Source organism: Thermothelomyces heterothallicus, assembly GCF_042370625.1.
Source record: "Thermothelomyces heterothallicus CBS 202.75 unplaced genomic scaffold P884_scaffold_13, whole genome shotgun sequence".
Classification (NCBI taxonomy): domain Eukaryota; kingdom Fungi; phylum Ascomycota; class Sordariomycetes; order Sordariales; family Chaetomiaceae; genus Thermothelomyces; species Thermothelomyces heterothallicus.
This window is the reverse complement of record NW_027192574.1, coordinates 780,566-790,670: the sequence shown is the minus strand read 5'-3', so window position 1 is coordinate 790,670 and position 10,105 is coordinate 780,566. Positions and strand designations below refer to the sequence as shown.

At 58.9% G+C, this 10,105-nt stretch overlaps 4 protein-coding genes across 4 annotated transcripts; 3 read left to right on the top strand and 1 right to left on the bottom strand.

Annotated features, from left to right (window-relative positions):
- The first annotated feature begins 464 nt into the window (after positions 1–464).
- Positions 465–1,422, top strand: P884DRAFT_29605 (uncharacterized protein). Its single transcript, XM_069444384.1, has one exon. It carries the CDS (start codon positions 766–768, stop codon positions 1,318–1,320), a length of 555 nt encoding a protein of 184 aa, XP_069297149.1. The 5' UTR covers positions 465–765; the 3' UTR covers positions 1,321–1,422.
- A 1,627-nt stretch (positions 1,423–3,049) lies between these two features.
- On the top strand, positions 3,050–4,296 carry P884DRAFT_330213 (uncharacterized protein; the record flags this gene model as incomplete). The annotated part of the gene is made up of 1 exon (XM_069445673.1): positions 3,050–4,296. The coding sequence occupies exon 1, from the start codon at positions 3,397–3,399 to the stop codon at positions 4,294–4,296; it is 900 nt and encodes a 299-aa protein (XP_069297148.1). The 5' UTR covers positions 3,050–3,396.
- On the bottom strand, positions 3,890–7,412 carry P884DRAFT_225282 (SNF2 family N-terminal domain-containing protein). The gene is made up of 3 exons (XM_069439612.1): positions 6,630–7,412; positions 5,266–6,573; positions 3,890–5,210 (listed from the first exon to the last, which is right to left on the bottom strand). The coding sequence occupies exons 1-3, from the start codon at positions 7,144–7,146 to the stop codon at positions 4,357–4,359; spliced, it is 2,679 nt and encodes an 892-aa protein (XP_069297147.1). The 5' UTR covers positions 7,147–7,412; the 3' UTR covers positions 3,890–4,356.
- Positions 7,413–7,602: 190 nt separating this feature from the next.
- Positions 7,603–9,355, top strand: P884DRAFT_260473 (uncharacterized protein). The gene has a single exon (XM_069441455.1). The coding sequence runs from the start codon at positions 7,920–7,922 to the stop codon at positions 9,165–9,167; it is 1,248 nt and encodes a 415-aa protein (XP_069297146.1). The 5' UTR covers positions 7,603–7,919; the 3' UTR covers positions 9,168–9,355.
- Positions 9,356–10,105: the final 750 nt, after the last annotated feature.

Below are 10,105 nucleotides of genomic sequence, written 5' to 3'. Positions count from 1 at the left end.
TTCCAATCGCTGTTCGAATTGCTGTTCGAATTGTAGTTCGAATAGTAGTTCAAATTGGTGGAAATTGGTGGAAATTAGATGTCCCTGGTGTTGATGCGCGAGCAGGGTAGCCGCGCGAGCAGGGTATGGATTACGTTACATCTTTCCGAGTCCCGCCAGGCCGCTCCCTTTGTCTTGAAGTAACCATTGATTTTGAGCTGTCGAGGTCCTATTTTTTTTTCTTTCCTTCTATATTTCATCGTTGTTCCTCCCGGAATAGACGAAGCCAAGGACGTTTCCTCGTGGCTACGTACTGTGACCAAGGAGATTGACGAATATAGACTTAACTATTGCTCGTTAATTCCGGAGCACGGTCCGTACTACCCTCCAGACGAGTTTTGGAGGATTTGGGGGGGGGGGGGGGGTTGCGATGGCTCGTCAGGTCCAGACAAGGCATGGGAAATTCGGCTTAGCGCGGCTGACTGCATACATACACTACTACAGTACATGGAGATACGGGGCGGGTAGTGTACTGATTAAATATATCCATATTACATGGATGTATAGGTACAGTACCTTAGAGTACGCCTAAACCTAAGCGCCATTGCGTCCCCGACAGGGTTGCCGTCCTAACAACCCGGAATCTTTGTTTCTCTTTTCTTTTCTTTCTGTCCCTTCTTTTTTCTTCCTTTCTTTCTTGCTTCCTTCGTTTTTCCATTTTTCGTCTGCTCTCCTGAACCGTACTGTCGGGGCCGCACGTCAAGACGCGTCGCACCGGCTCGAAGCATGGCCTCTGCCGTGAACGCTCGGGTCCTCGTGCTCTCACTTGCGGTGTGCCGTCTCTTGCCGGGGACGCGAGCCGCGTGTTACTACCCGAGCGGCCTCCAGGCTCCCAACGACACGCCCTGCCGGGACGACACACCGCACGCAACCTGCTGCGGGCCAGGGTACGCCTGCCTCAGCAACGGCATATGCCAGGCCACCGGCGAGGAGCTGAAGAAGCCGGGTGCGAGCGAGTTCGTTCGGGGATCCTGCACCGACAAGACATGGCGGAGCTCCAACTGCCCGCTCTTCTGTATCAACGAGGAATACGACTACCTGGACGGCGGCACGGGCATCGCCAAGTGCGAAAACACGTCCAACGACCTGTACGTCTGCATAGACGGGCAGGAGTCTAGCTGCGAGGAGGGGATCAACGTCTTGTATTTTCCGGGCATGTGTGTGTTTTGTGTGTTTTGTGTGTTTTGTTGTGTTGTGCTGTCTTGTGTTGTCTTGTGCCGAGTCCGAGTGACGGGCGCCGACTCCTCGTCCAACCATACGGTATGCCTTCAAGGATATTAATTACCATGCGACTAACAATTTCCAGGAACGCCATCCGCCCTCACGACTATAGGCGTCGCCGCTTCCACTACCTCCTCCTCCTCGTCCTCCTCCTCCTCCTCCAATGTAGGGGCGATCGTCGGCGGCACCATCGGGGGGGTCGCCGTCGCGGTTCTCGCCGGCGCGGGCGGCTGGCTGCTCGCTAGGAAACGGGCAGAGCGTGCATACGCGGTCGGCGACGTAAACGTCAACGGCACCGGAATGTCGCCGCCGTCGGGAGGAGGTTACCAACCACCGCCGGACCAGAAGCTGTCCTACGGCGGCACGCCGTCCTATTACGACGCCCCCGGCGAGCCGCACACTCTCTCTCCTTACCCGCCACAGACGCAGCAGCATCCTTACGGCCCTTACGGCCCTTACGAGATGGCGCAGCTGCCGTCGCAGCTGCCGTCGCAGCAGCCACACATCACGGAGCTCTCTTCGGACCGACCGCTGGAACTGCCCGCGGACCACCACCGATGAGGCGCTTCGGAAGTCTTTAATTATTTGTCAACAAAGGAAACTGAGGGGCCAACCCGGAACCTGGTCACCACCATCATATCGACGACGGCAGCCGTTTAGGAGAAGGAGGCGAGGTCTTTTCCGGGCACTCATCCTTTGCCATTTTATTTTGCTAATTGTGGTAGATGGATGGATGCGGAAATCAGCGATCTTCGTATATCTGCTATGGAGTTCGGTGATGGAGGAAGAAGGAAGAGGCTGTGACCGGGGCCACCCTGCAGGGAAGATGTGGGTGGCTGCAACCCCGGTGGGGCCGGGAACCCTAGTGGGGCCCGGTCCACCACACTACACTAATTAACCGCGATCCACTCTCGCCCACAGCGGCCTTGATTTATGAGTTCAACTCACCACCCCTCGTGAACACAACACACCACAGCAGGTCTCTCTTCCTTCAGGTTCCCCTTCATGCATCACCCGCTTGCCCGTCACCCCGTCACCGCAAAAGAAGAGCGACTTGTCTTGACTGTGAGAAGGAAGTCTAGTCCCTGCTTCTTCTCCCCGGCTGTCTTGCTGCTACAGTCTCGGGTTGGTGTGGGGCCCCCCCAGGGCGGGAGGGCGCTTCCTCTCCACTCGTAGTCCTTGGGTTCCTCGAAGAAGACAAGGCAGGCTATGAGACTAAGAAACACAAGCCCTTGAGACAGAAACGGATGGTGTTTGTTAGGGTACTAAATTAACAATTCTTCAGCCGCCATCCGGGCGTGCCATCTTCTTCTTCCTGAGCTAATGCCCAGCCAAGGAACCGAGCATCGGAATGAAGGTGTACCCATATTAATCCATAAATCTGAGGAGGGTTGGTTTGCATTCCGGGCTTAGATCTAATTATTGATTGATGATGGTCGGTTCTGCGAGCGTTTTATTAATTACCTATGGTTTGATCCAATCCTGAACGTGATCTCAAACACACATAGTGAATTCCACGGTCGATATCATATTAGTTGGAGCGAACAGATCGCTTGCACACTTCTCTTGGATAGCGGCCGCTCGCCCAACTGTCGTGTTGTTTTGACACGTTCGGATATCAATTCGGAGCACGGTGGCCTTGGTCTGCCCGCCTTCGACCACAATGGCTTTTCATACCAACCATGAACAAGTCATGATGTACGAAAGCCGAGAACTCCGATGTTCGTCGCCCAAGCATTGATTCGCCTTTGTTATTAACAAAGCCAAGACAAAGAGAGACTAATTAATGCTTCGCTGAATTGCTTTGTCCTGCAACGGCGCCTTATATTCTTGTGGTCCTGACTGTCCAGAGGACTCGACCAAGATCAAGACTTGATATGATTATGCGCAAAATATCCCATTCGTTCTCTCTCCCACCCAGACGTCCGAAAGAGACAAAAGCCAGTCGACACTCAAGGGAGGTCCAACTCCCTCAATCAGGAATCCCCAAATCCACCCGAGGCTAGCAAACTTCTAAACACAAACGCAAACACCCACACCCACACACACAACACCCCTGCCAGACTGAGACAGCAATACCACAGGCAAGCCAAAGCAGGGTCCAACAAAACAAACGAACGTCTTGTCGACGATAACATGCACTCGGACTACCTCGACCATTACCACCGTCACCACCACCATCGATACCACCAGTACTACGCCAGCGCACACCGACATCACCACAACGGAGGCAACAACAACTCGAACCCTCCCCAGAACCAGGGCGCCACCGCCGCTGCCGCCGGTGCCGCCCGCACCAACCTGCAGCTGGCCCTCCTGGGCTCCGTGGCAGCCGCCGTCCTACGCTACCCGGACCTGGCCCTGCTACTGCTGCACGGACTGGCCCGGCCGCTGGTGCGTGCCGCCAAGGGGGGCCCGCACCCGCACCCGCACCCGCACCTTCACCTGGCGGGCTTGTTACCGTCCTGGCTGGTGCCCGAGGCGCTGCGGCCGCTGCGGCACGGCCTGCCGCCGTCGTCGCCCTTCCGGGCGGCGCTGCACGCGCTGCGCTGGGAGGTGCGCCGCAACTGGGAGGCGCTCTGCTGCGCCGGGTGGGCCTTCGCTGGCCTCCTGCTCGCCTCGTCGGCCGGCCTGGTCCCTGCCGCGGCTGCGCGCGCCGTCGTCGGCTGGGCTGTGCCCCTGCTGTGCGCCGCCGCCGAGCTGTACGGCCACCTGCTGTTCACTTGCCTCGGGGTCACCTGGGCCGTCACGGCCGTGCGGGTCGCCTGGGACGTGCTGCTGTTCGCTGTTTGGGTGGTTCTCCAGACGGCGAGGGAGCTGGCGGTGCAGTGGACCGGCTTCGTGAGGAGGCATTGGGTGGTGATATTTGCCGGGCTCGCCTGTTGGGGCCTCTGGGAGTGGCTGTCAAATCTCGACTATGACGTCCTCTGGGTAGAGGCGGCCCATTGGTTCTTGCTGACCTGCGCCGAGTTGGTGTATCTGTCTGGCGATGTGGTGAGGGACATGGCTAAGAGTATCGAGTTCGATTTTGTGTGAGATTCCATGAGCAGCCGCGTGGAATCGGACTGAGTGAGCGGGTCATCCACGTAAGCCCCATTATGCGGCCCCGGCCGTCCGGATCCCGTGCGCCCCCGTCTCAATCACGGTGTACCCGGCCGCGTTCCCTTGTCCCACGGCAGCCCTCTCGTAGGCCTCGTCGCTTCTGTCACACAGCACCTTCAAGTCTTCATCGCTCAACACCTGTTCGCCCCCGGAGAGGTTGTACACCTGCCCGTCCTTGAGCAACAGCGCCTTGAGCGTCTCTCGGTCTAGGTCCTCCCGCATATCGATCTTCTGCCCCATCGTCCTGAACCCGCCCTTCTTGATGACGAGCTTCTCCAGCCTGCGCTTGGCGTCCGCGCTCATCAACAGCTCCTCCTCTACCGTCCCCTTCGTGGCGAGCCGGTACACAATGACGGGCCGCGTCTGGCCGATCCGGTGCGCCCTGTCCTGCGCCTGCAGGTCCTGCTGCGGGTTCCAGTCGCTATCAAAGAGTATGACGGTGTCGGCGCTGGCGAGATTGATGCCCTGTCCACCCGCGCGGGTGGACAGCAGGAAGATCTTAATGTCCGGGTCCGTGTTGAACTCGCGGATCTGGACTCGCCGGTCCTCTTGCGCGACCCCGCCGTCGATGCGGCAGACGCGCCACTTGCGGAGCTCGGTGCAGTAGTCTTCGAGAATGTCAAGCTGAGTCTTGAACTGCGAAAAGATGAGAACCTTGTGGCCGCGCTCGAAAAGGGCGGGAAGGAGGCGGTCGAGGAGGAGCATCTTGCCGGACGCGGTAACGATGCTCTCGTCAATTGGCACCCCGCTATCACTCGCCCAAGGGTTGTAGAAGTTATGCGGACTGTTGCAGACCAGCCGGAGCTGGAGGAGTGGGTTTCCCAGCTTCTTGTTTGCAATTTCTCGTTCTGCGAGCCATCAGCATGAGCCTACCCCAATCGGGAATGATGTGAAAAAACATACTCGCGACTTCAAGAGTGTGCACTCGCTCGAATTCCTCTTCGTCGAGAACCTCCTCGGCCACCTCGGCGTCTTCGTCGGCCAACTTCTTAGCAAGTTTCGCCTCAAATTCCTCGTCATCTAGCAGGTCGTCGTCCGAGTCATCCTCCTTGTACGACTGCCTGGTCTTCCGTGAGCGGCCTCGGGTGCTTTGCGGGGTGGACTGCCTGCTCGACTTGACGCTCTTTGGCGCTGGAGACTCGGCTTCCGGCGGGCTCTTTCTCTTGGCCTCCCTCCTTGTCTGTTTCGGAGATGGCTCCGCAGGTGCTCGCTGATTTGGAGGAGCGGCTTTCGGCGGCCGGCCTTGAGGGCGTGCTTTGCCCATCATGAGGCTGAAAGCGTTCTTGGCTGGCGGGATGACGTCCTCCGGCTTCGCGGCGGCCGGTTTACTCCTCGTTGTCACCGATTCGCTCTCTGTGTCTGGTTCCCGCTTGACGCTGCTCGATCTCGTGGAGCGAGGGCTGAGGGTCGGCGACGATGCCTTGCTGTTCGTGGCCGCCGTCAGACGCTCGACAACCTTGTGTTCCAAGTACGCTCGCGTATCAATGTTCTTATCGTTGATGACATTGTATAGGTCCGTCTGCTCCTTGGTCATAGGTGCGTACAAGACGTACTCACGCTTCTTGGGCAGGTACTTGGCGACATCGGCTTTTACCCTGCGCAGCAACAGGGGTTGTAACACAATATGCATCTTCTTGACGAGCTCTTGCTTGGTCTTGTCAGCGATGAACTCTTCAGTGCCCTCTTCGTCCTCCAAGTCGCTGAAGTCGAACCAGCTCTCGAACGCCTCCCAATCGCGGAAGATCTTGGGGAGCAGAAAGTTGAGCAGCGACCACAGCTCCTTGAGATTGTTCTGTAGGGGAGTGCCCGTGATGAGGAGACGGGTGGCCGACGTGAAGGACTTGAGTTCGCGGAACAGCTTTGAGTCAAAGTTCTTCATGCGGTGTCCCTCGTCGATGATGATGAACTCCCAGTTGATCTTGGAAAGGGCGGCGCGGTCCTTGAGGACCATCTCGTAGCTGGTGCAAACAACGGGAAACTTCTCCGTCGGCCTTCCACCGTGAATGTGACGCATGATCTTGGTCTTGAAGATCTCATTGCGCTGCTGGGGTGTCCCGTGATACATGACGACTGGTATCGAGGGAACCCATTGGTGGAATTCGTCTAGCCAGTTGGATAGGGTGCTCAACGGGGCGACGATGAGATGGGGGCCGAGGTAGTTCTCCTGCTCTCGAAGTAGCGCAATCAGAGAAATCGTCTGCACGGTTTTACCTGGGTCAAGTTAGCTTGTGGAAGGCGAAAAAGCAGGCGACAACAACACAACATACCCAATCCCATTTCGTCGGCCAGAATCCCGCTCATGCCCTGGATGCAAATCTCGTACATCCATGTTAGGCCCTCGAGCTGGTAGTCCCGCATAGTGCCGCCGACGAGGCACTTGGGCTGCTTCGCCATGGTCAGGTCATGCTCGCCAAGCGCCTTGCCATCCAGACTGGTGCCGACGCGACCAAGGACCTTTGTCTTGTTGGTCAGAATACTGCTGAATGCCGCGCTCTGGGCGAGGAGGCGGTCTAGATCTTTGGCCTTGGCTTCGCGCTCCTCCTTGCTGAGCACCCGCTTCTTCCACTTCTTCCTGCGCCTCTCCTCGGCTTTGAGGTTTTCTTTGCGCGCCTTCTCCTCTTCGGCGGCGAGCACCTGCTCCTCCCTCATCTTGGTGTAGCTCATCTTGGACGCGTCCTTTGCTGGGCGCGTAGGGGACTGCGGAGGCGGAGAAGACGGTGCACTGGTCGGAAGCTGCGAGACCGAGCTCACTGACCCGCCTTCGGGGGAGGAAATATACGGCATTGTCGGGATAATGAGGAGGGATCAACGGGTGGTTGTTGAATACAACGACCGTGGATGGCGAACGAGCGTGATGAGGAAGAATTCAGAAGAAAAAAAAGCAAAACCGGTCACAATCGGAATGCAGTAAGGCAGGAAACCATCAGATGCTACAGAGACTGCATGGAAACAAGACGATGACCGATGCAGGATTCTGCGGCACAATGGACAAAAGTTTCACGGATAGATGCTGGGTTTGCAGAAGGGCAGGAACGGGTTAGTCAATTCGACAATTAGTGGAAGGGCGCGCGATCCACGCGACTGGGTGATCGCCACTGAGATCGAAAACGCGTCAAACGCCCGCGCGCAGTCACGAGCAAGGGACCCGCTCGTTAAAGGCACACCGCACAGGCCCACATCTTCATCCCTGTTACGACTCGTACTCCGTAGTTACTCGGTAACTTACTTAGCAAGGATCGAGAGAAGTGCCCCTCGTCTTGACCCAAACGCAATTTTGCCCCGCATTTCCTGCCGGGTCAAAATTGTTTGACGACTCCAACCCCACCATCAACAGAAAGAGAGAGAGAGAGCCCCAAGTCCTCGCTAGGCCAACAAAATTCAATCACCAACCAAACAACCCGGTGTCTTTCTTCTTCGAGGTTCCGCCTTACCATCTGCCCAAACTGTTTTCCCTACGAGCCGCCGCACGCCCAGCAGCCGCCCTGCGAAGCGTCTCTCCCCTGCGCCAAGTCTCGTCCCGGCCGCTCAACGCCATCTCGCTGTCCAACCCGCGCATCATGGCCGCCCTCGACGCCCAAAAGTACACCCCCGCCGAGGAGTCGGAGATCCAGGCGTGGCTCGACAAGGCCGCCTCCATCAAGGCTGGTGCTTCCGACGCCCTCCTCGACTCCCTCAATGCCGACCTCGCGACCCGCACCACCGCCATCGGCACCAAGCCCAGCAAGGCCGACATTGCCCTGTACGAGTCGCTCGCCCCGCTGGTCAAGTCGTGGACCCCGGAGCAGCGCACCGGCCAGAACGGCCGCCCCAACATCGTCCGCCTCGTCGATTTTGTCCAGAACAGCCCGCTCTTCGGCCTCAACGTCGCCGACGCCGACAAGGTGCAGGTCGATGCCGAGGAGATCCTCTACGTCAAGCCGCCCGTCGACCCCAAGGCCGAGAAGGAGCGGCTGAAGAAGGAGAAGGCCGCTGCTGCTGCTGCGGCGGCGGCGGGGGCGGCGGGGGGCGTCGGCGCCGATGGAGACAAGAAGACGCTCGCGGATCGGACAAAGGAAGCCGCCGGTGTGGTGGCGGACAAGGCCGCTGAGGCGAAGGACAAGGCGGCGGCGGCGGCGGTCGCGGGAGAGGCCGGCGCGGCCGCCAAGAAGCAGAAGAAGGAGAAGAAGGAGCGGGCGCCCAAGCAGGCGGCGGCCCCGGCGGCCCCGGCGGTGCTGTCTCCCTGCCTGATCGACCTCCGCGTCGGCCACATCCTCAAGGCGATCAAGCACCCCGAGGCCGACTCGCTCTACGTCTCGACCATCGCCATGGGCGACGCGCCCGGCACCGACGACACGTCCGAGTACGAGGGCCAGGTGGTGCGGACCGTGTGCTCGGGCCTCAACGGGCTCGTCCCGCTCGAGGAGATGCAGGGCCGCAAGGTGGTGGTGGTGTGCAACCTGAAGCCCGTCAAGATGCGCGGCATCAAGTCGGCCGCCATGGTCCTCGCCGCCTCGCCCCGCGTCAAGGAGGGCGAGGCCGACGACCACAAGGGCCCCGTCGAGCTGGTCAACCCGCCAGCCGACGCCAAGGCCGGCGAGCGCGTCTTCTTCGAAGGCTGGGAGGGCGAGCCCGAGAAGGTGCTCAACCCCAAGAAGAAGATCTGGGAGACCTTCCAGCCCGGCTTCACCACCACGGACGATCTCGAGGTCGCGTTCGACGCCGGCGTGGTCGAGGCGCTGGAAGGCAGGACCGGGTTGGGCAGGCTGGTGACGGCCAGCGGCGGCGTCTGCAAGGTCGCCTCGCTCAAGGGGGCTCAGGTGCGGTGAAGTACGGTCTGACTATCCAGCCAGGTTATCATATAAGTGAGGGTAGAGATACCAGCACGATGGGGAATTATCAAACAACGGAAAGTGTTGGATGTGTTGGACCCGCATGTTTGTCAGGAGGAAAAAATTGAAATAGAACATGTGTACGGATCTACCCGTACGATGCCGAAACAAACCAATCCTCTCCCCACCAGATCGCAATTTTTTCTTCGTCTCCCCCCCCCCCCCTCTCTCCAACCTTTTCCTGTTCATGTTATTCTTTTCCCTTCCTTCTCTAAGCCGCAGTAACAATGGCCATCGGCTCGGGCAACCCGGTGGTCGTCTCGCAGCCAGTCGTGACATTGACGGTCTCTGTAGGGATGACGCAGCCTGTCGTGCAGCGAGGGCACACCTCGGCGGTGGCGGTGGCGGTTGGCGTGTGTGGACAGCAGTCTGTGCTGAGGATTTAGCAGCGGCGGCAGCAGCGCGCACCAGTCCAGTCAGCCCCAGTTACTCTCCCACTCTATCGTCTCCTTTGAAGTGAAGCGAAGCGGACAAACCCCCTTCCTCCCTTCCCTGCCCCCCTTCTTGTGGATTGACTTGGCTGCACGACGCTTCAAAGCTCGTCACCTTCATGTACATGGCGCACATCACCGGGTCCTTGGGCGGCGGACACTCCTACTTGGGACACGAGGCTGGTGCGGAGAGGAAAGGAGAAAGTCAAGCACACGGTATGTCCGTGGGAAGACACGACGGATCCTGCCACGCCCTGAGATGGGGGGCTACTGCTCAGGAAGGGAGACCTCAAACCCCTCACTTCTCATTCCCTCTTCCCTTTCGCCCCCTTGGACTGACTGGGATGGGCGTTTTCACTTCCTCGGCTTACGAGGCTTGACTGTGTTGGTGACGGTCGCGGTGTAGCAAGACGGCGTCTGGACCGCGCCGTCGACGACGCTAAA